The sequence below is a fragment of the Grammomys surdaster genome, unplaced genomic scaffold (assembly GCF_004785775.1).
Source record: "Grammomys surdaster isolate TR1022 unplaced genomic scaffold, NIH_TR_1.0 170, whole genome shotgun sequence".
Taxonomy (NCBI): domain Eukaryota; kingdom Metazoa; phylum Chordata; class Mammalia; order Rodentia; family Muridae; genus Grammomys; species Grammomys surdaster.
Window position 1 is genome coordinate 8,178,899 of NW_021604618.1, and position 25,034 is coordinate 8,203,932.

Genomic DNA, 25,034 nt, shown 5'->3' on the forward strand with positions numbered 1-25,034 from the left:
CAGGGGTTATAAACACAAAAAGGCAGGACGTGGGGAAGGGGATGACAATGGAGCGTGGGTGTTCAGGGAGAATACAGATATCTTTCAGAACAGGGTATTGGCTGGGTGAAGGTTCAGGGGACAGGTCGCTATGACTCTGCCTATGATTCACTTGTCCTTATCTAAGTTGGTATTGTCTGCCAAGGCTACCTATTTACAAGGTCTATGACTACTCAGGCTGGCAAGTTTCCACAAAAGCTGCCTGTCTATAATAGCTTATAGCCATCTGTTTCAATGTTTTGGTGTTAGTATACATGTATGACAGGCCTATTGCTGATTTTAGGCCTATGGCTGATTTTAGGCCTTCAGTTTATAAGCAGGGCTGCCCCTGACATCTCCTCCCTTCTCTAAGTATAGAAGGGCTGTGGCGATTCTAATCTTGTGAAGGCAGGGATAGAGGCCTGACCTCCAGTAATTTAAGGGGACCTTGTAATGGCTCTGGTCCCCCTGTCATTGTCCAGTGAGGCATGAGGGCCATACCCATCCTGATGTCTTTTTCCTGGAGAGGGGATACTTTTGACATTAACCCCTATGCAGTCAGGCTTGTGCCTCACGGAACCTAGAGAGATATTTTTAACTTTTATTTATATTCCCTTGCAGTGCTTAGCCTCTCAGCCTAAGGAAGAATTCAGATCACCAGTCCGAGGGGGTTCTGGGTGGCCCCTCTCTGCTTGGTCTAGGGCCAGAAGTCTTCTCTTTTAGGTTGGGTGGAGATGGGTTTTGGGAACACCCTGTATAAAGTAACAACCTCATCTTGAGTCTCGTGGTCCTCCATAGCTAACTTATGACAATGTATCTGAATAGGTTTTGCTACCAAATTATTTATCTGTTGTTTCACAAAGTTAGTCAGCCTATTTAAGGCCCAGGGACCAGAAGAAATAAGCAAAAATAACCCAATTAATGGTCCCAAGATGGGAGGAAGTAGGATTGACAACCATGGAGAGGCTGAAAACCAATTCTTGTACTAGCACTCATCTTTCTCTTTCTCTCTCTGACTTTTCTCTGGGCCTTCTCTGACCTTTTTATGCTCTCTTTAACCATCCCTGTCTTATCTGTGTAAAGGCAACATTCTTCTTTAAGGGTTGTACACAGTCAAGAGCTGTACACAGCCTTTTCTATTGTAATAGAGTAAATCAAGTCCAATAAGGATCTTTGCGATTTTTGGATGTTTCTTCAGACAGTGAAACGAGGGATTTCTTCAGATTAGTGATGTCAGTCTCTAGCTGTTTGATGTTCTTGTCAGTGGCCCGTCGGAGGTCTGAGTAGTATAAGTTCGGAGGCCAGCATCTGGATTAGAACTTCTAATAGCAGGCATCACTGGTATTTCATTTTTACCTGGGATACTGCCCGATACAGCTACAGTGTGCTTATATACATAAAATAAATAAATAAATCAATACTTTTTAAAAAAGAGTAGACAGTGCACAGACTGTGAATACAAATGGGGAGTTTGAGACCATAGCAGGCTGAATGGGAGGATCAGTCTCTGTTTGTGGGACAGAAGGTAGGGTTGAGGAGTAGACAAGGTCGAGCCACCTTCATAGAAGTATAGAATTTGACCTTGATTTGTAAACATGACAGAATCACACCCAGAAACATCAGCTTTAACCTTCAGTTCACTTCTTTCTTCTAGAAAAATGAGACAAGTGAAGTCTCAAAGACTGGTCAAACCATAGATGACCATGGGCCATTGTAAATTCTGGCATAGGATGGTGAAGAAAATAGTATTCCAGATAGGCTAGGTTAGCCATGAGGAGATGAAGGGCAATCAAGAGAAGCAGAGAGAGCCGGCAGGAAGAAGCCTTGTTCCTGGTGCTTCCTGAAGGACACCTCCCTCTGTAATAGGTCTCCTGTAGTTGGGCTCAGCACAGATGCAAACCTAGTTCAGCTTCTCTCTATGGTCCATAACTCAGAGAGACATGAGAACAGGCTGCCAGGGTGGGTATCATCAGAGTCTCCTTCTCCTGCTAGGCCCAGTACACTCCACTTCCCCATCAGCATCCTGGTCTCAACTCCCCCATCCCTTCTTCCAATGGAAGGTACATCTGGGATGCAGACTGTCAGACCAGGGAGCAAGGACCATGGCAAGGCTCTGTCTCTTCCTCATTATGTTGCTTTCCTGAGTCTGAGGCTGGGCCAGACCTTTATGATTCTATCCCTTGAATCCATAAAGGATCTCAACAGCAAGAAAGGGAAGGCATGTGGCCCCAGCAAGGCTACAGACTACCCTGCTTGGGCTAAGCTCTCACGAGGCAGAATTTGTTATCCATCTAACTCCAGCCAAAAAGAGCCCTCTGATTGACTTCCTCTAAAATTCTCTCTGCTTAATTAATTCTAATAATAGCTGCTGCCGTTGAGTTCTTGCTCCATGATGATCACCGTGCTAAGTATTTGGCATGCATGATCTCATTTTATTCCTACAACCTCATGATGAAGATATTATTATCCCTATTTTGCACATGATGAAATTGAAGCTCAGCCCTGTTACATAATTTGCCTAAAAACCTGTGAAGAAGCCAGGACTCCAGCATAAGCCAGTGTGCCGCCAATGCCTGGGACTCACTGCACTCTCTACACAGGTCCTCGTGAGAGTGGGGATCCTTTAGTGGCACATCATATGTCAGGGTGCCTTGTTTGCTGACACAGTGTTCCTGGGAGCCAAGAGGTTTCTGTCTTTCAAAAATAAAACTCTCACTCAAATACAAACTCAAGGGCTTCTTTATGGTCCTAGAGACTGAGGTTTGTGGGTTGCCTGTGTTCATGAGTTCAAGCTTTGCCTGGTCCCAATATTGAGACCCTGTCTCAAAAACAAATGAATATAAAACCTCCTCTAAACTACTGGCCCCAAATATTAACGGTATCTATGCCTGAATTCTTCTTTTTAAAGTTATACTCAAGAAAGACAAGAGGGGGTGAGCCTTCTTGAGAAGCCCACACCCATGTTCTTGGGTGTGTCTTACTTCCTGAGTGCCTCTTTTCTCTTAACCCTTATGCTTAAACACATTCTTTAATAAAAGCAAAACCCTATTTCACACACACACACACACACACACACACACACAGAGACAGAGAGACAGAGAGACAGAGAGACAGAGAAAGTCAGAGAGACAGAGAGAGAAAGACAGAGAGAGGCAGAGATAGAGACAGAGATAGACAGACACACAGAAACAGAGACCTTCATTTCAAGTTACTTGTCTACTTTTGTCCAGAAAACACTGACGGTGGGAGCATGCCTGGGCCAAGGGGGAGTAGCAGATCTGCCATTGGCACCATTTATCATTCATTGATTCGATTTAATTTATCAAGGACCTGCCTAGTTCTGTCACATGCTCAATGCTAAAGTCAGAGTTGGGAACATGTCAGAAGCAGTTTCTGCCTTAAAATTTCTATTCTGGCAAGGAGGGGGGGGGCACCAAACACAGCAAAATCAGCGGCTGTTGCAGAGGTTCTGGAGAGAAAGCGGTGAGGATGCTAGTGGGAAAGAAGTGGGACAATGGGGCTAGGGAGGGATGAAAAGTTGGACTTAAGTTTTATTTTTATTATTTTTATTTTTCTATTTTTTATTTTTTATTTATTTTTTATTTTTATTTTTTTGGTTTTTTGAGACAGGGTTTCTCTGTGTATCCCTGGCTGTCCTGGAACTCACTCTGTAGACCAGGCTGGCATCAAACTCAGAAATCCACCTGCCTCTGCCTCTCAAGTGCTGGGATTTAAAGGTGTGCGCCACCACTGCCCAGCAGACTTTATTTTTAAAGATCTGTTTATTTAGCTTTCTGTGTGTGCTCATGCCTGTGAGTGTGTGTGTGTACATGCGTGTGTGTATGACTGCATGAGTTTATGTGACCCACATGTATATGAGTATTTCTGGAGGCCAGAGGGCATTGGATTCCCTGGAACTGTCGTCTCAGGTAATTGTGAGCCATCTGACGTGGGTATGGGGAACTGAATTCGGTCCTCAGGAGACCAGCATTCTTAACTCCTGAACCATCTCTCCAGCTCTGCAAAGTTATGTTTGAAATGCCCCTTCTGAGAATGAAACATTTTAACAGAGAACTAAATGAAGTTCATGAACCCTATAGGATGATGGGAGAAGAGCAGCTCAGAAGCTGGGTGTGGTGACACACCACTGTAATCCCAGCACTTTGAAGGCAAAGAGGAGGATCAGAAATTCAAGATCATTATCAGCTGCTTAGTGAGTCAAGGCTCAGCAGTCAGACTACAGCACAAACACAGGCACGCACGCGCGCGCACACACACACACACACACACACACACACACACACACACACACACACAGTGGACAGGCAGAGAGGGAGCCAAGCATAAAGTCATGGATATAGTATGTCAGGCAGGGCTTCCTAGGCCCACATCAGGAATCTGGATTTCTAATGTGGTGAACTGGATTCCAGGCACTGTGTTACTTAGCTGGGACTGCCTCCACAGCTGCAGAGAGTGCCCAGAAACAGACCACAACAGCAGCTTTGCCAGTCTCTTTACCCACCTCTGCCTTACCTTGAGCTTGGAACAGCTTAAGAACTCAGGGTCCAGTACAGTGGAAGAAGGAGCAGTTGACTCTCATTTGCTCAGCCTGTTGAAGGATTTGGATCATCAGCGGACACTCAAAACCATCTTGAAGCCAGACTCTTTTTAATACACTCTATTGAAGATAATGGCCAATGTCTCCAACGCTCTATAGGAATTTACTATGTACCGGTTTCCTCTCCAAGCACCTCTCCGTTTCATTTTGCTGAATCCTATAAAGGTAGTAGAAGACAGTGCTCTGAAAGTGCCAGTGTACAGTGTGGAGGCAAAAGAGCAAGGACGCCAGGCCCCAAGCCAAAGGTCAAGGAAGGCAGAGCTGCGGTGGTTGAAGCATGGGCAGGCTCACAGGGAGGGAAGCCTTCCAACTCCAGCAGCTCCAGGAGGAAATCAAGTGTCTCAACATTTCTCAGATCCCTTCCAGCAGGGACAGCTATGATCTGTACTCTGCTAAGATATGTGTTGAATGGACATTTCAGGACATTTTCTTTTGTGTCAGACTTGGGCTCCTCTCCCCTCTTCCTCCCCTTCTCTGTCATACACCATGTCTACACATTTGATCTTGTGAAGGCCAGAGGTCACTGTCAAGAGTGTTTTCTTCTATTGCTCTCCACCTTCTGTTTTGAGTCAGGGTCTCTCCCTGAACACGGAACTCACTAATTGTTTACTCCAGCTGGCTACAAGCCCCTAGGATCCCCTGTCTCTGCAGCTCTGGGATTATAGAAGCTGCCAAGTCTTTACAAGGATGCCAGGGTTAGGAACTCAGGGTCTCATGCTTGTGTGGCAAACACTTTACCAACCAATCCAAATCTCTAGCGGCTGGCCTCTTACTTCTCAAAGGGGATTCTGTAAGTGGCTGGGATGCAGAAAGTCAGTGAATAGCATCAGGATGTGGCTGGAGCATGCTGTGTAGCAGGAAGCAGTGACATTGCCAGCAGCTACCTCAGGACCGATGGGCACAGTCCTAGGTTATAGTCTAAAATATGGGGATCTCTAAGCTGGAAGTTGTGCAAATACTTGAGTCTCTCTCACTTCAGCTCTTCCCAAGGCACCCCAGTCTCAGCCACCTCTAGCGGATGTCTTGATTGGCTGGAAGATTGCTGCTTCTTGATGTGGTGATGATTGCTTCTGAGAGATGGAGTAATAGCAACTGCTATCATTTCTGAGCCTTTTCTAGGCACCATCATTGTGCAAAGTGGTTTTGCACATATTATCCCACCGACAACCCCTATAAGATGAATAGGCAACCCAGCGATATTGGCCCAGCTCTGACCCCATCGGACTTCTTTTAGAACCTCCATGTGACAGATGAGAAACTGAGGTTCAGGGGTGAAGTAACTTCCCCCAAATCACACATTGGAGTTCTGTCTGCATAACTCTTACGTCCACTCTCATAAGGCTTAGATAATAGAGGAGGAAAAGATTAATTTGATACTCCTTCCTACAAAACTTGACTTGTTTGTCACTAAAGTTACTAATAGAACAAACTGGCCCTGAAAAGTTTCCAAATAAGTAGGTGAATTCTGGAGTCTCTCTCACCTCAGCTCCTCCCAGGGTACCCCAGTCTCAGCCATTTCTGGAGGATGTCTTGATTGGCTAGAAGTCAGATGGCCATGACAACTGAACATTTAAAGAACTTTCCATGTGAGTTGAAACCATATTAAAAGAGAGCTTTTATTTCTGTGACTGTTACAACTCATAAGATGTATGTTGCAACTCAGCTTCCAGTGGTTGAAACAGCAACAAAAGTAAACTGTCTTTGTTAGCATTTTCCTAGTGGGATGCTTCACTTGTAGCAGAAGTCCACCGTGGCAAAGACATGTAGTCATAGTCATGTAAGACTTTTCTTCCTTGGAAAATAATTGTAAATGTGCTAAGGAGGAAAAAAAGCGGGGGATTCAAAGAGGAAAAATAACCTATCTGTGGTCACATTTATCATGAGACTGATTCAGACTTCAGACATTCTTATTTCAGACGGAAAACTTGAGAATGTCTAAACTTCAGGGTATTTAATATCTTTGAGGGTGGGGAGAGATTACAGCTTAGTCCTGCTGGGTAGGGATCAAGCAAGGGCTTCTTTAGCTCTCATTTTACACATTCAAGTCACCTCAGTGTAGCTGAATCTTGCCTGAACATGGAGTTACTGGATGCTACGGGAAGATATCGTAAGGCCATGATTGCTTTAAAATCATTCATAATAAAAAGACATAAAAAACACATTTTGAGACTTGATTCTAAATGTTATACTTAAATTTGGGCGACTTAATTGCCCATAGAATGGGAATGAAGTCCCACCAGTAGGCAGTAATTTCTTACAGCCATGGTGTGTGAAATTGAAATCTTAAGATATCATCATATCAAAGACATACCTTCTCAAAGAAGGCACTCCCCAAAGAGTTGTGAAAGACAAGAAAATGACCCAAAGTCATGCAAGCCCCCTGCCCCTCCCCTTTAATACACTCAGGTCAAAGCAGAAGCATAAAGTAATCTTTATGCCCTGGACATGGCCACATGGCCGTTCCAAAGTTACCTCTTGGAGTCCAAGGAGATACTTATTTTAATAACTCACTCCAAAGCTATGAAAAATTGGAGGAAGGAAAGTACAGGTCCATGGGATGGGTCACATGCTGGATAGATAGATAGATAGATAGATAGATAGATAGATGGATAGATAGATAGATATTCCCATTTCATTACAGATCCATGATCCATGTACTACATGTTGGGTGCACAGTTCAATCCTTATATCAAGCCCTCTAGTTAGTAAGTCCCATTATTCCCATTTTACTAACAAGGATGCTGAGAATGTAAACTCTGCTTGTTCAGCCCAGGTCACATGATGGTAAAAGAGAGGCCACAATACAGGCAAAATCCTCAGCCACTTTCTCCATGCTGTATCTTGAAGGTAGGTCTCCTAGTCATGTGAACTGATAAGAGTCTAAACCAACCCCAGGAAATACGACTGCATTGGCTCAGCATTAAAACATCAGCATTAACCAGATATACTGCCAATCACAGTCCATGTGTTTCCCTTGTCTCTTTTCCTTCTCTTGGCTTTGAGACACTGTCTCCTGTAGCCCAGACCAGCCTTTTTAACCAACTGCGTAGGGGAAGATGACTTAGATTCTTAATGCTCCTGCCCTGCCCTGAGATTACTGGCCTGTGCTACCATGAACAATGTTTATTTTCACTTCAGATAGAAATGAAAGTAGAATAACAAGTTACGTATTTATCATATAATTTAGGCTTGCCTAAACATTGTAAAGATTTTTGTTTTTTAATTTAAAAAACCAAGGACTTAAATAGGAAAATGTCTTTTTATATACTGGAGGTGTGGGTTTTGGACCAACACGAGGGTAAACACACAGACACAGATTTTAATTATTCCCCTTCAGTATAAATTTCACGACATGGAGACAAGAAAATGACACGAATCTGTGGGTAATGGTTCAGGTTATTGCTAGTGAGAAATCAGTAAAGATTTTGCTCTGTATGGGGAAATCCAGGAATTCGGTTTTGACTTCAGCAATCATCTTCTGGGGAGAGCTGGTCTAGGCTGTAAGCAATCTTTAAAATGGGGCTGAAATAAATGCCTATGTCCTTGGTTCAGACTATTCTACTAAACAATGGATTCTGAAAGCACTCGGGATTTTTCCTCTTCACAAGCCTGAAGATTGTCATCATCATAAGCTAACGGGCCTTGAACGATCATTTCTGGACTCAGTTTCAAGGAACTCAAGGCCCAGAGGAACCTAGGTTTTTCTCCCTGCGAAAGTAGCTAGCTAGAGTCCTCTTCTTTCCTTCTGCCTTTCTTTCTCCATCTAGAACTTGCCTTCAAGCTTGAAGGAGGAACCTGCCCTTTTCTTTGCTTTATATAGGGCAAAATAATAGTAAGTAATAACTGTAAGGTCCTTTTATTGGGAAGGAACTTCCTCCAGTCCAAGTACTGCTGATACTTTACAGAGAGGCCAGCCTAACCGCTGGAGTTGGCTCTTTGAAAGATGCTGAGGGAGGGAATTCTGCCGCCAGCAGATGGAGAGGAGACCCGGACAACGTGGTCCCTCCCAGCCACCCTCCCTGCGGGATTAGCTGCCCCTAGCTCTGCTCAGGCGCACCTAGCGCGTGAGGTCCCTGGCCATACAGCTCGCGTCCTTTCTCTGGAGCGCAGTCGCAGCTTCTAGCTTGCCGCCAGCAGAGCCGCACTGTCTCAGGCATCGCAGAGCACCAAGACCGTGGACTTGGGACCTCGAACCCGAGACGAGCGCGCGCTAGGCAGCCACTAGCAACACTTGCATTTCTGCAGGTGCTTATTTCACATTCCTGTCTTTTCTTTCCTGCTGGAACGCCCAGGTGGTTACTTTCCGCCTGAAACCAAAGGGAAAGGCAGAAGGGGAACTCTGAAAAGGACGGTTTAGAGGCAGCGAGCTTCTTGCCCCAGGAGAGGTGCTCAGGGGAGACTCTGGGTCTCTACCGTTGGCCCCTTTAAGAAGCCAAGTCAGGGCTGCCGCCGTCGCCGCTGCTACCTCTGCCGCTGCCGCTGTTTGGATTGCTAATCCCCAGGAGCCCCGTTTAAAAAAAAAAAAAAGGGAAGAAAAAAAGGGGGAGGGGGCGGGCAGCTGTCTCTTTAAATGTGATTTCCTTCTATTGTATTTGAATCGTGATCAGGAAAAAGGAAATGAAACCAGAGACAGAGGGAAGCTGAGCGAAAATAGACCTTCGCGAGAGAGGAGGGAGCCCGGGGAGAGCCGCGCGGTCCGCTCCCCGCCCCCAGGCCGCCGCCCCCTCTCTGCCCTCGGCGCCCCGACCCCGGCGAAGGTGCGAGGGGCTCGGGGCGGCCGGGCGGAGCCGGCGACTGCGCGCGATCGGGACCGGGCGGCGGCGGCGGCGGCGGCGGCTGTGGTGACGGCAGCGGGACCGGGATGGAAGGTTAAGTCCTGAGCAGCGGCAGCTGTCGCAGCCGCCGGAGGGAGGCCGGGCTGCTCCCCGGCCCCCTGCCTCGGCCGCCGCGCGCTGGGCAGCTGGGTGATTCGCTCTCTCTCTTTGGCGTTTGAAGGGAGCGCGGTGACTGTCCTTGAGCGTGGAGGGGCGAGCTCGCCGGCGGAGCGACCGAGCAAGAGGAGGCGCAGGAGCGGCGGCGCCCGAGCACCGGAGGGGGTCCGAGTCCAGGCAGCTAGCCAGCCACGCGCCACAAAGGGAGCGCCCCCGCCGCCCGGCACGCCGCCCCCCTCCCCAATGTCCTCGGCCATCGAAAGGAAGAGCCTGGACCCTTCTGAGTAAGTGTGGCGTTTCTGTCCCCGCATCCCACACCGGGTCCCAGGCTAGGCGCGAGGGGCTGACTCCAGGTACGCGCCCGCAGCGTGCCCTTGGTGCCGCAGGGGTTCTCTTTCCTCGCGGGTGACTTTGGAGCCACCAAGAGGGACTGGGAGGCAGAAGCTGTAACTGGGATCGACCCTGCGGACCGCTTTGGGCTATTTGGAAAGCTTCCGAAACCTTCACCCGGGCCAGAAAGTTTGCCCAGGAGCAGCCACTCGGAGCTCGGAGGCACAGGTGCAGGGCAGGGAGAGTGGAAGATGAGATTTTGCCTTCTCCCTTTTCGTCCCACCCTCTCCAGGTTCCCTTCCTTTTTGTCCGTTTGGCCCTGGAAAGGGGGACATCTCAACCAGAACGTTCCTGGGGTCTCCGACAGGCCCGGAGTAGAGCGGACAGTTGATGAGGTCCGCCTGTCCACCTGGGAACTGGTTCTGGCCTCCAGAGACTTCTAGAATTGCTAATCCGGAGTTCCACCGGGTACATGTTTGCCCCTCCCCTGAGTCTCCTAGTGTGGGCACGTGAACCTCGAAAGTTAGTGCACATTTTTTTTTTTTTTTTGGTCTAGTATGTTTTTCTAGGGATCAGGAACTCATCGAACTCTCAGAAGGGCTTAGATTAGGGTCAGCGAACCAGAGTTGTAATGAGCATGTACTGTCTTGTGCTCTGAGCTTTGCGCTGGTTTGCAAAGAACACCCCCATTCCACAGCCTATACCGTAGCCCATTCTCCAGTCTTAACAAGGGGAGCCAGGAATAAAGGTATCGGTTTTTTTCACGTCCACGCAAATGCCCTTTTAAGAGTCATTAGCTGTCTGGTTTTGAGTTTTTATTCCTTTGAAGTCCTCATCTAATCCTTTGAAGGGATTTGTTAACACAAGACCAAAGGAGCTGGTTAATGACTCGTCCATTTGGGCTTTTAAGGCGAATTTGTTTTGGTGGGGGGTTTTCCCCCTTTTCTTTTCTTTTCCTGCTTTAAAAGAATTGTGCTTTCCTGCTGAAGTTTTCCTACTCGCCTCCCCCCCAACCTTCAATTTCAGCCTTCTGTGGTGTTTATTTACCTGGGCTTTACCCTCAGCCAGCAGCATAAAAACCCTGCGTGTTCTCATAAAACACAGGAAGTCCCACGATCCAGCGAGAATATAAACATCACTTTTCAGTCTTGAAGGTTAAGACAGCAGCTCAGAAAGGAGCTAGGTTTGTTGACATGAAGACCAGCTTCCTTAAAACCTCAGGAGAAAAACAACAACCCTTAAAAAAAAAAGTCAGTATATAGCTTGTTCCCTTTTAAAAATAAACTTAGAATAACATCTGAGCCCCGAGTTTTCAAAGATTGGACAGGACATAAGATTGCATGGTAAGGGAGTCAGTCTGATGAACTGGTGTTACTGCTTCCCTAATCAGCACAACCTAACCGCTAATCCTTTATTAGATGCTGACTAGACGGAGCTTGGCTCCTTAAAAGGTATTAATTTTATGAATGCGTGTGTGCACCTAAGTGCAGGTGCCCTGGAGGCTCGAGGTGATGGATCTCCTAGAGCGGGAGTTACAGGTAGTTGTGAGCCATCTGTTTTGGGTGTGGAGACTCCAATTTAGGTCCTTTGGAAGAACAGAAAACACCGTTAAACTGCTGAGCCTTCTCTCCAGCCTGAGGGTTAAGTTCTGTAAAGGAAGTTTGCTCTTACCAAAGCTGGTGCCTTTTCCCCCCAGACTAGAAAACTGAAAGTTATCTCATAGCTGTAATAGTGAGCACCTAGTTCAAGAGGTCCAGTGGCCGTTCATCTGTCCTGCAATATGTGTCCAGTAAAGGAAGGCTGTGACTGAAGATGGACAAGCCCCATGGGAAATGTCTGTGGAACATTTTCCCTCTGTCTGGGAAATTGGTGAGAAGTTTTTGCCAGAAATCAATGCTAAAGAGACACTCAGGTGTCGTGTTCAGGACAGGCTGGTGGGAGAATATTAAATATTAACTTAAGGTAAATCTCATTCAGTCTTTGGCTTGAATTGTTCACCAGAGATAATGGCATGTCATTAATTATAGAAAGATAGACCTTGTCCTGTCTTCATCTGTTCTCAGACCATCATGTCTCTTTCTCCTGCACTCACTCTCCTGCCAGCTGCCTCCCTGAATGCTTGCTCAAAGCCAGTTTGGGTCTTTACCATGGCATCTCCAGATACAGATCAGTCCTTGCCTAGGCACGTGCAAAGGTAGCGTGTACACAGGAAGCTGGAATTCATGCAATTGGTGATTCCTTCTACCTCCCTACAGGTCATTTTAATTCTGGCGAGTTTTGTTCCAGCTAAGTGCAGATTCTTCTCTTTCAAAGTTGGCTGGTAATAACATCAGCCATCTAGGCATCAAGCATGGACGGGAGTTCTGTGGGTGTTTTTGAAAGCCTTGAGCTATGCAAAGGGAAGAGATTTGACTCTGAATTGAAACTTTCAAATATGAGAATGGAACCCCTTATATATACCCTATAGAAACAAACATTCTAGTGGAGTCCCCCACCCCACAGAGTTTCTCTTTGTAACTCGGGCTGTCCTGTAACTCACTTTGTAGCCCAGGCTGGCCTCAAACTCAGAGATTCACCTGCTTCTGCCTCCAGAGTGCTGGGATTTAAAGGTGTGCACCACCACTACCCAGCAACTTCTAGTGTATTATTGGAACTATTTAATGTCTTAGCCCACCTCACCCCTAATTCTATATTCATGCAAGGCTGAGGCAGAAGAATTATTCCAGGCCACCCTGGGCAATTTAGTGAGATCTTGTCTTAAATTTTAAAAGGAAGAAAAGGGCTTAAGAGCTGCCTCCGCTGCTAACGGTGCTTATTTACTCTAAGTCTGATAAAGTGAGTTTGGTCCCTAGAACCTGAAAGAGAGAACCGGCAGCTCAGTGGTTAAAAGCATCTCCTGCTCTTATAGGAGACCCAAGTTGGATTCCCAGCACCCATATTGGGTGGCTCACAATCCTCTGTAACTTCATCTCCAGGGTATCTGATGCCTATGGCCTTCTGGAGCATCTGCCCTTATGTGTATGTTCTCACACACATACATACAATTGAAAATAAAAATGTTGAGTTCGAGGCCAGCCTGGTCTACAGAGTGAGTTCCAGGACAGCCAGGGTTATACAGAGAAACCCTGTCTCGGAAAAAAAAAAAAATAGAAAGAAAGAAAGTTGAAAATAAAAATCAATCTTTAAAAACAATCCAAACAAACAGAACTGAGAAAGAAGTCACAGTGGTAGAGTACTTACCTAAAGCAGCTAGGGACCTGGGTTTGATTGTCAGCATTGAAACAACAAATAAACAAACGACACCTAACACTTGACTTGATCGTTGTTTTTTCTCAAAGAAACTGGCCTGAGCTTCAAACTTCCTGGTTCTAAAAGAAGGCAATCTTATATTTTATGCTATAATGGTGGATTTGGCATTAGAATTTAGCTAAATGTTTACAATGGATGTTTAATGGTCTCCTAGAGGGGTCACCGGAAGATGTTGGAGTGCCCTATAAACACTCATTCCCTGAGTCTCACTGTCCCAGCTATCATGGAGCTGAGCTTCACGGGTACAGAACAATTAGGCCACAAGGTCACTTGGTAAAAGTGCCAAATAAAAATCAGAGGTGCAGGCGTGTCGCCCAGGGTACCTAAGAAGGGTAAAAGCAATTTAATTTTTTTTAATCAGATTTTTGTAAAAGTAGGTCTTATTTGAATAATGTTCCGGGAGCACATTAATGATTACAAATCAACAAGCAGTAAATGTTCCCTGCCTCTTGTATGATATCACAATTATTTCCCCCATGCCATTTTCTCTCAGAAAAGGTATTTCTTCTTATATGTAAAACAAAAATATTCAGGTTCTAGGAAGGCGAAGCAAGCAGAAGGCCTTATATGTGACTTTAAAACAATTTTTTACATTTGTGTGTGTGTGTGTGTGTATGCATGCACACGCGCGCCCTCGCAAGCATGCACACACACACACACGCGCGCGTCTCTGCACATGGGTCTATAAATAGAACTACTTTCTAGAATTGACTCTTTCCACTGTGTGTGTCCTGGGGATCACATCAGATCATTGGGCTTGGAGGCAAGCACCCTAACCTCCTAAGCATCTTGTGATCTCCAACATAAAACTTTTAAGATGAAAGCACATATCCCTCAGACTCACTGTGGACAAAGTGCCTGGATTAAGACTTTAGCATCAACTTAATTGCCCTCCACTCCCTGTAGGTCCACCATTTGGCCCCTCGTCCATTCTCTTTACTAATTTAATTTTGTTCAGACTACCTTTGCTATCCTGAGAAAAGTATAAAGAAAGAAACACTACCTCACCAATGTTCTCTATCTGTTTAAGAATCGCATTGTGACCTGGATTTCTTCCTAAAGATTCATTCAGTGCTAGTGTTTCTTTGAGACAGCATCTAATGTAACCCTGAGCCTCTGGATGGTGCTGATGATGAATTTAAAATCCTGCTCCTCCAGGTTCTGCCTCAGGATGGACTGGGATTATGTCCCTACTTTAGGTAGTACTAAAGAAATAACCATTGGGCCCCTGATGTGTTAGGCTGTCTCTCTACCTATGAAGCTGAAACTCCAGCCAAAGATTCATGCAAAATGTAGGAAAGAATGCAAAACTTCAATTGGAATAATTAGCTATTGATGGAACTTTCTATTTTGGAAAGAGAAGGCAACCTAATATAATTTCGATGGCTTTCTTCTTCCTTCTCTACCTTTGACTCTGTGCAGTGGGAAGGGCTTCAGTAGGGTGGATTCAACAGATGATCTGTAGATTTTAGCACACTGGGTCATCAGATGCTTTTACTGTAGGCAACTCCTTTGGTCTCAAGTACATTCTTTGGGATTTGGCAGTGCCTATGTCCTCGGTACGAAAGAAGAAAGGGAGGGAGGGCTGAGAAGATGGAGGAGAGTAGGAGGAAAAGGAGGAAGAAGCAGCTGAGATCAGAGGTGCCCGCAGAGGTACTGGAATGCAGTCAAGGGTCCAGTGCCATCTTCAGGTGCCGTGGACACCTTCTGGTATCCTGTCTTGAGTTTTTCAGATGACAAGGTCTCTCTAGCCCACTGCCATCTTTATCCACGGTTGGCTGTGTCTGTGCAGTCTGAGTTAGGGAGTCCTTTCTCCTTATACTGCTGGGTGGAAAATTAGTGAGGTTCCCCTTAGTACCTTCGGTGTGGAGCAGTTCCCGGGACCTTGTGCTTGTCTCCCTTCAGCAAGCTGATCCTAATGCTTGGCCTCCTCCCCAGGGAGCCTGTGGATGAGGTGCTGCAGATACCCCCATCCCTGCTGACATGTGGCGGCTGCCAGCAGAACATAGGGGACCGCTACTTCCTGAAAGCCATCGACCAGTACTGGCATGAGGACTGCCTCAGCTGTGACCTCTGTGGGTGTCGGCTGGGCGAGGTGGGGCGGCGCCTCTACTACAAGCTGGGAAGGAAGTTGTGCAGGAGAGACTATCTCAGGTACGTCCCTCACACTTCTGGGGCACATCGGGGTTTGGACACATGGTCTCTAGCTCCTGAGATGTCTGCCTAAGGAGGCTAGGCTGTGGAGGCTGAGCCTCAGCTGCCTCTTCAGAGAAGCCATGAGCTCTTCCTCTGCTGCCGCCATGTTTGCAGAGACACATCGCTGCATGGTGAATCACCAATGTCTTTAAAGGTAAGAGAAGAATAAACATGGAATTCAGAATAAGGACAAAATTCTGGGGGGACAGACCCAGGGATAGGGTTTGGAGAAGTATGTGTAAGGAAATATCCAGGGAACTAGGGGAAGAGAGAGAATTCATTTATAAATTTGGGGGTGGGTTCTCATTTAATCCCCAGTAAACATATGCATATATGTAGATATTTTTTTGCATGACTCCAATATTATTGGAGTCAATATTTAAAATAGCAGTCTGTCCTTGCTAGTGAGCCCCAAGCACTGAGTTTCATAGCAGGAGGCAAACATTCAGCAGCTGTAAGGTGAAGGCACTGGAGTCAGGAGGTTTGAGTCACTACTTCATTGCTTCCTAGTGCTGGCCTTGGACAATGCACAGAAGCCTCCATTTCCTGTCTGCAAAATGGGGATAGTAACTGTAATTACTTCTAAAGTTAGAATGACGTACTTGACTTGATGCATGACTTAAGAAGTAGATGGTAGCTGGTTTTTATAACTGACAGGTGTCATGGTGGTATCACCGATTATTTCCCGTTATAATGGGCAAGGAGGTGGTAACATGGAAGGGTGGAATAGGAAATGTACAAGGCCAAGCAAAACAGAAGTACTTCTCCTGTGTGTGAGTGTCCTGGTACCCAGTGAGTGTTTTAGCATCTCCACCTTCTATATTAGCTGCCCTGGAGGTAACTCTGTGCCCCGTACTGTCAGATCCACTCAACTGTTGAGCTGTCAGTTCTTCGCCAGCCTCCTGTGGCAGAGGGTCCACTGAGCATGCAGCCCCAGTATATTAAGACCATCTAGCCTGTGGAGAGAAGCTCTTTTAGACTCCAGTGCCCTTGGCTGCTGAGGAGGCTCTTCCTCCTGGGTGTGTGTTCTCAGGGCACTGCACATTCGAAATAAAAACAAGCTGCTGGTAGTTCTGAAGTCAAAGGACACTCACCCGTCCACTGGAGCAGCATTTGCGTGCCTCCAGACTGTGGTTGAAGTCGTGGCAGATGTAGTGGTTTGAGGCAAATGAAAAAGAGAGCAAGTAGGTCTGACTGTCATTCTCTTGAATTTCTCTTTTTTTAAGTCATAAGAAAATAGAACAGAGATAAATACAGACCTGGTTTTACTCACCCCAGGTCTGCCAGCTCCATCAGAAAGCAGCTGGGTAAATGACTCCCGCTGGGCTCCTGCCTCCATCCCTGTTGAATCATTTGAATCTTATTAAACTAAGTCAGATACAGTAAGGTCAAAAGAGCCGATTCCTCCCTATCTCTCCGGTTTTATAGAACATTCAGGAAGAAAGGCAGCGCTGCCTGGGCTTGTTAATCTTTTCCATTTTCAAAAAGGAGAAGAAAAAAAATAGTCTGGGAGAGCCCAGTGTTAATTAACTTGTGTCTTGGTGACACGAAATAATTCTTCTCCCTGCTACATTCCCAGGCAACATGTTAATTAACTCTGCATTAGTGCAGGCCTTCCCAGCCACCCTTTAATATTTATATTATTGTTATTAAAATGGGCAGCAGAAAGCTTAAAGCGCTGACACCTCTTGACAGAGGAGGGATTTTTATTTCCTTCGGGGATGGTCCATTAGCCATGGACTTCTTTACTTCAGTTCTTTGACATATTTGGAGCTATTTTAACAGAATATGTTCAGAACGACTCAGAGGCTCCTCCAAAGAGGTTCAGTCCCTTGCTCTAGAACAGCTTTTCTCCATGAGGATCTTGAATGGTCAACTTTCTTCTGGTCTTTTTGAGACATTAACCTCAAATATCCAGGACCCCACTACTACCCCCTCCCCCCTCTCTTGTACAACTCTTGTTAAATTGTGTTGGGTACCCAACCCAGATCCCCTTAGATTCAATTTTCATGAACTTTTATGTAGGGCAGTCCCCTCTAGACTGTGGTTCTGTTTCAACAGCTGGTATCTATAGCAAGCCAGCACCTGTTAAAGCCAAAACTATGCCATCTCACCAGACCCTGCTGCCAAGGACCCATGTTTCAGGGGAGTCTCCAATCCCTTCAGCTTAGAGGGGAGTCAAGGCCACTTGGAGACAGGACTTCCACTTCAGGAGTCCCCAGACATCAGGCCAAAGCTCCTCCGAAACTGAGCGCCTGAGATTGCTACTTGACTCCCTCCCCTCTTTCTCACTTACCCTGAGGACATCATAAACCACTTGAACATAAATCCTCCCCTGTGATCTGTTTCTGGGATATCCAGCTAAGAGGAGGATTCCTGAGCCAGAGGTTAATGCACACATTAACTGCCCAGCCCTGGCTCCTTTTCGTTACCATAGCATTGCAGAGTGCCTGAGTTGGAATGGGCTGCCAAGACCTCTGCCTCCAACCTAGGCCTTCCAGTGTAAGGCACAGAAGCCAGGAGAGGACGTGTCATTTGCTCAGGTCACCTACCTAGTTAGAGGTGATTCTGGGACCTGAACTTATCACCCAAACATTAGTCCTTTGTCCTCCCATTAGCTGCCTGATGTGTTGTAATTTGCCCCCTGACTTCCCTTTAATAAGCCCCTGCTTTCTTAAGGTCTCAGACCTCAGGCAGTCAGACTCATTTGCCACACACTGTTTTCTCAGTTGTGTGTCTCTGCTCAGCCTCAACCTTGACTTACTGAACAGTCAGGACACCAGAACGCTCTTTCTGCTCTGTGACCTCCGATGTGGCAGTTACCCACAGCTCCACCATCTGCTATGCTAAGATAGAGTGTTCTCCCCTACTGATGAGTCTGCTTCCAGCACAGAAAGTGGGATCCTGAACAGAGATGACCTCTGACCCCGCTGCGGTGAGCTCGCTCTCTGCTCACAGGCCCCACTTGCAGGCCATCCATTCTGGTCAAATGTTGCAGGCTTTAATGGCTGTCTTTACCTCCCCTACAAACTCTTAGGATGCACCAGTTGGTTCTCTCATTTTGTACGTTGGTATGAACTTCTAATGAGACCAAGCATTTACTGGAAATAGTCATAAAGACTTTATTCAGAAGTTACATGTGATGTGCTATGTTACAAGCGCTATGTGAAAAGGACCCTGAAGCAGCAGTTGAGAGCACGCCTGGAATGTGTTCACATAGCCAGTGTTGGCTCAGTCCCTGACCTCTGATGCTCTGACAGGCCCTAGGTATTGCACTAATATCTAAGCAAGATAGATGATAGGATGGCCAAACCACTTTCTGGTCCTTGTCCTAATGTTCTTACAGGGAGGCTCGTTTTCAAAGTTCAGCTGTTGTTAGATTATTAGTACACACACAGTCTGCTGAGCCTTCTCTTATGTGTCTCTATCAGGTATAGGGATAGTTGGGAATTTCTGTTTCTAACAAGTTCCTGGATGCTGCCAGTCCCCAACCAGCTCCTTTCAAACCATTACCCTGACTCCTAAGTTGCTTCTCACGAGTCAACACTAAGTGTTGCTTGGTTAAGTGGCCGATGCACCCGAGGCTAGGGAAAAACTTGATTTAGATGTGAGAAAAGTCATCTCTCCAGAGAGTCCTGCTAAGTGGGCAGGAGGAGCATGAATGAAGAGCCTCTGTGCATCGTGGAGAGATCCTGTTTGTCCTCTGGGTCTCTGAGGCATGATTAGTGGCACTCCTTGTCTCCTGGGACACTCCTGTCTCCTGGCAGCTGGGGCTCCAGTGAATGATCATGTGGATGTGGCCTCTGCAGCTGGAGGGGTGGGGGATGACTCAAGGCATACTCCCCAGAGGGAGTGGCTGTAGAACCGGGAGCCTCTCAATGACGCCCATCTTAATGCATTCTTGGTGACTTAGCTCTCCAAGGGCTGGCCCCAGCTCCTCTAGGAAGGAGACATACAGTGCATGCCTAACTTCTCGCAAGTCACTTCTTCTCCATAGCTGGTCCACACAGCCTAGAGGCGTGGATAAAAGGAGGGAAAGGCTCAGGGAAGGGAGGAATAACAGCAAACAAAACATCATTGTCACCGTCACCGCGTCACTTTGTTTTCAGGGAAGGATTCATGGGCTATTATCTGGGTTCAGCTGTCTTGCTATCTGTTTTTATTTTTAGATATCGTATTACTGTGTATCCCAGTCCTGCTTGGACCTTGCCTTCTTCCTGCCTCAGCCTCCTGAGTACTAGAATTGCTGCTGTAATCCACCATATCTGACTAGGTTCAGCGTTGCCTAGGTTTTGTGGAATCCTGATAGATTCACATCACTCTATCATCCCAGCCCCCTTCTTTGTGTTGTCTCTGCCCCGTCTCTTAGCATTTTTTTCCTTTTCTTTTTGCCCCAGGCTTTTTGGTCAGGACGGTCTCTGCGCTTCCTGTGACAAGCGCATCCGTGCCTATGAGATGACGATGCGTGTGAAAGACAAAGTGTACCACCTGGAGTGTTTCAAGTGCGCCGCCTGTCAGAAGCATTTCTGTGTAGGAGACAGATACCTTCTCATCAACTCCGACATAGTGTGCGAACAAGACATCTATGAGTGGACCAAGATCAATGGAATCATCTAGGCCAGAGCCCCAGGCGCCTGTGGGGGGGTGTTCAGTGAAGACGCTGCTCTCTCGGCGCCGGCTTCACGCTTAGGCACTTTGGGAACCTGAGGGTGGGTGAGGCATTTCTTAGGAGATTCTGGACTCTTCCTGGGCACTAAAGACATAGCAATCACATGACATAACGCAAAGGCCGAGGCTTCAGTGGCACAAAGGACCAGCCCTTAGAATTTATGGTCACAGGCTAGCCACAGTAACTGACAAGATTAGTGGAGGAAATATTTGGGGACCAGCATGCACTGTGCCATCATGATAGGATTTCCCAGATAGGCCGTCTTGGGTAGAGATTAGATGTGACCTTGGTGTTCATGGACTAGAGTTGTGCAATTAATTTCTTCCTGGCTCTGGCAACTACCCTGTTCTAGTCACCGTCCTTCACACTAGGAAAGGAAAGAGAGAAGAAATAGTCACTCCTTTTTCTTTCTTTCTTTTTTCCTTGGTCACCTTCCCTTGGCCTAAAGCTCTTGAGCCAAGGGAAGCTGCATGGAGGTACATTTCATTTGGGAATGAAATCCACATCTTTCAACCAGACAAATATTTATAGCGATGTCGATGAATCACTGTTTTTAGACACCTTCATTTTTGAGGTGAGGCACCCCACAGATTGTTTCTATACAAATGTAAATCTTAAAAAGAAAAAGGTCAAAGTTGTTCAACTATTTTATTATCTTAGATTATATCAAAGTATTTGTTGTGTGTCATTAAAAAAAAAAAAACCTCGATTCTGAAGACTTAATAAAAATGACAAGCTGAAACGCAGTGCTGTTGTTGATGTGCAATGACTTACAATTTAGGCTAGCAGGGAAATGGTTTGCTTTTTTCCCCCCTTTTGGAAAGGTGAAGTAAATACGCGGTTTATTTCTAGGTCAAATAAAAGCTTCCATTTATTGCAAGGGTTTATATGAGGTTTATATAGGTTTCTGTATTACCGGCAATTATATAACAGGCCATCACGTAGCTCAGAGGGATATAGAATAATTAAGTTGTTATTGTAAAATGTGCATTTCACTTTGGCATTGTGTGGAGTGAGGGGAAGGCAGGGAGATCATTGCCTTTGGGAAACTTGTAACCTAGAAAGCACACAAATACATAAAATAGATTCCCTTTGGGAGAGAAGGTAATTACCTGGCTTGAAATGTGGCAAAGATGCTGAGCTTGACATTTCTATTTTCCAAGATGTGTGTCTCAGGGTGTTTTATGACAAGTGGTTAAGAGGACCTTACTTTGAGGATTTAAAGCCGGCACCTTGGCTTGTGTGTCCCGGTACCCCCATTGGGGGGTGTTATCTGACTTCAAGCGCCACCTGCTGGTCATTTCTCAACCCACTAGCCCAAGGGTGTCCTAGGGAATGACAAACCTCCATGAAGGATATATTTTCAATTATTTCATAAAACCGTTGGCAAACACCAGTGAGTCTAGATGTGTTTCATTATCAAGATGTCAGAAACATGCAGCTAAAGCTATGTTTAATTAACTTGAAAGTGTTTTAACGTCTCTGTCATCGAAGGGTTTTTTTTCCCCCTTTAATTCTAGAGAAGGAATAATGAAGCAATGACTCTCCTGGCCTGTAAAATGCTCAAATAGGTTGGGAGATCTGACTGCTTAAGGTGGCCTATTTAAAACAATCCAATTATATTGCACCACAGCCTAGGTAGCCCGCAGGTGCTCCCTCAGAGGGGATGTTTGCTCTAACTCAGCAGTTCTCAAACCACAGTCCCTGAGTCAGGTCATCAGCATCACCATGATGGAAACAGACTCAGGGACCCTGCCCACAAAGCACACAGAAGCAGAAACTCAGCAGGGGGCTTCCTGTCCTGGAACAGACCCTGGGGGCTATTCTGACTCATGCTCTGAAGTTTAGAAATGGCTATGTTACATCATCTCACAGTTAGCAGGGTCACACATTCTAAATTGTTAGTATTCAGTTTGTGACATGAAGACTAACTGAGGAATTCACCCAGGTAGACAAACACTGCTTACCAAAGGGCCAGAAACTGAGAGTGCCCGTTGTTCAGCTAGCAGCTGGCTTATTCTTCATCTAACACATTTCATCACAATTCAGTCTAACATTTTTTTATCCGTGCTCTTCTGTTTAATTATATCTTGTCAAATATGGAAGTGAGATTACAAAAATGGAGGATTCATATCCAAAGACTAAATTATAAGACATTCTCACTTTTCCTGAAGAGCTAAACACAGTATGCGCACATGTAGAGTAAGGTACATCACGGTGAGCTGAACCTGTGTTTCTATCATGAATGAAACTAATGCAGAACCAGCCTTTTATATTTAATCCCATGCTTAAGCCGCAAGCTGCTCCTGATGTGGTTAGTATGTCCTTCTTCCGTATAACACATAAATTATCAAGATGAGTCCACGGTACCATAGCAAGTATTTTCATTTGAGCTTGTGCAGATATTTTTAACCTGTATAATACCAGCTTTGTTATATATCTTGCAAGTATGTGTGTGTTTCAATATAATTTTTATGAGGTTCAAAGTTGAACTAAAGCCTTCATTCGAGCTAGGCAGATGCTATAGAGGTCAGCCTAACATTTTAACCACACCAGCAGCGACAGTAATAGTAATTATTGCTGTGTAATTGTTTTTCTCTGATTTTGTTTGAGACAGAGTCTTCCTAGGATAGCCCAGAGCTCACTATGTAACCCTGGCTGGCTCTGAACTTGCAATGTTCCCCCTTCCTACTCCTGAGTGCTGGTAACAGTCATACATCACCACACCTGGCTAAACCCAGTATTAAATAGAAATAAAATGATTTATGTCTGGGTAATATAAACTTTATTGCTAATCCCAACTATAACAGTACAACTCATGTTAAGATTTAGGAGGTAATTAGCCCAGATCTTCACCATCTTAACAAAGGGATCTCTGATGCCTCTCTCCTCTCCTCTCCTCTTCCCTCCTCTCCTCTCTTCTCTTTTCTACTTGCCCCTTACCTCCCCTCCTCCCTCTCACTCCCTCCTCCCTCTCCCCCTCTCTTCTTCCTTCCATCTTTGTGTGCGTATGTGCTCTGGTGCCATGGTGCACATGTGGAGGGGAGAGGACTGCTCTGGGGAGTCAGTTTTCTTCTGCCACTTTATAGGATCTGGATAAACGAACTCAGGTCCTTGGGCCAGTTCATGCACCTCTACCCACTGAGATTATGGGTACCTAAGCAGAGTGTTTGCAGAAAACCACTCCAGGAGCTCCAATATCGAATGCCCAAGTGACTGCAGAGAAGAGACAAGAGAGGCTAGCTCTCAGATCCTTCCCCTGGCATCCAGCCTGAAAGTGTCACTGTTTCGTCCAAACCCAGCCAGCTAAGGGAGCTGGGCATTGTCTCTTCCCTGGCTCCTGCCTTGATCCATCAGTTTCCTGGTTGTGTATTTCCTCTCTCCTCGTGTGTTTGTCTGCTCTGAAGCAGCGTCTGCTATTGCATGCAGCCTGTGCTTCTCTGGAAAGCTTGGGCTCCCAGGGAGCTGAACTAGAACACCAGGTTGGTGGTTTAGCAGCTGAAGTCTTGGCTTTTAATTACAGTGACAGAACTACTTAGTATTCCTCCATGCTGTTCTTCCTGGGTCAGATGCTCATCCAGATCTTCATGACAATTAACTCCTTGAATTCATGGAGCCCTCCCCAAGGCTTTGGCCCCCTGCTACCTATGTGGTGCTGTGCAGGACCCTGAAGCCACCACTGTCTGAGGTTCTCCAGCCCAGCAGGGGTAGGCTGCTTTCTCTGCTCCTCTTATGCTGTTCTCTGCTGCCCTTCAGCCTAAGCTTACTACAGAAAGATGGTCAGAACTTAAATGAGGGTTTACCAGAGTTCAGGGTTATGGCCCGTGGTTAAGGTCACTCACTCTGTCATTCACTAGCTGTTCAGCCTCAGACAAGCAAGTTCACCTGTCTGGGCTTCAGTTTTCTCAGTTTCTACAATAAGTAGAAACGACCACAGAGGGTTCTCATGTGTTTCTGAGTTTATATTAGCAACACAGGCCAGAGTTACACATGTGGAAAGGAGTGTTTATGGTATATACAGAGGACAGTAGCTGGTGAGCCAATTTATAGGGCAGATGGGCTTTTCTGTAATAAAATTAATTCAATCTGTTTATTATGTGTGTATGCATATGCATGTGTACACATGTGTGTCACACTGTTCATGTGTAAGTAAGAAGTCAACTTGTTGGAGCTAGTTCTCTCCTTCCACCATTTAAGTCCTGGGTCAGGCTTAGCAGGAAGTGCTGTTACCCACTGAGCCATCTCCATGGCTCCTGTTCTATTTTCAAAAGGAGTATGGAGAATCTTATTCTTTGAACATCTTAAAGCTTTGAAAGATAGTGAAAGTCTGTGAAATGTTCAGACTAAAGAAGGCTCAAGAGACCTAACAACTGTGGTTCTGTTCTGAACTAGTAGTCTTGGGTAAGCAAGACTACAAATAAATAAATAAATAAATAAATAAATAAATAAATAAAATTAAACAAACCAACAAATAACAACAACAAAACATCATTAGGGACTAGACAAATAGCTGTTGTTGAAGCACTTGCCACTTGGTTCTTAAGAGGCCATGTAAAAGCTGGGAGGGTGTGGTGGCTTCCCTGTAATCTCAGTGCATGGGAGGCAGAGGCAGGAGAGTTCTCAGAGCAAGTTGCCTAGCTAGACCAGCAGTTACAGTGAGTTCCAGGTCCAAGAGAGACGCTGACTAAACATTCAAGTAGAGAGTGATGGAAGGAAGACATTTGATGTGCTGACTAGCTTCATGTCAACTTGACACAGGCTAGAGTCATCTGAGAGTTGGAATCTTCAATTGAGAAAATGCTTTCATGAGATCAGGTTGTAGGCAAGCCAGGAGAGCATTTTCTTAGTTAGTGAATGATGTGGGAGGGCCCAGCCTATTGTGGGTAGTACCACTCTGGGCTGACGGTTTTGGGTTCTATAAGACAGCAGGCTGAGCAAGCCATGATGAGCAAGCAAGTAAGCA

The 25,034-nt window shown here is 45.9% G+C and overlaps 1 protein-coding gene across 3 annotated transcripts in view; it reads left to right on the forward strand.

Moving 5' to 3' along the window:
- The window catches only part of Lmo2 (LIM domain only 2), a 24,445-nt gene extending 3,628 nt beyond the window's left edge, over positions 1-20,817 (forward strand). The window contains exons 1-4 of one of the 3 annotated variants that reach the window (XM_028766980.1): positions 8,718-8,881; positions 9,632-9,851; positions 15,145-15,360; positions 19,800-20,817. In XM_028766980.1, coding sequence (XP_028622813.1) covers positions 9,811-9,851; positions 15,145-15,360; positions 19,800-20,019 — 477 coding nt within the window. In that variant the 5' untranslated portion in view covers positions 8,718-8,881; positions 9,632-9,810 and the 3' untranslated portion in view covers positions 20,020-20,817. Of the gene's footprint in view, positions 1-8,717; positions 8,882-9,275; positions 9,505-9,631; positions 9,852-15,144; positions 15,361-19,799 lie in introns of those variants that run through there. The other 2 variants (XM_028766979.1, XM_028766981.1) reach the window with 2 other exon arrangements.
- Positions 20,818-25,034: the final 4,217 nt, after the last annotated feature.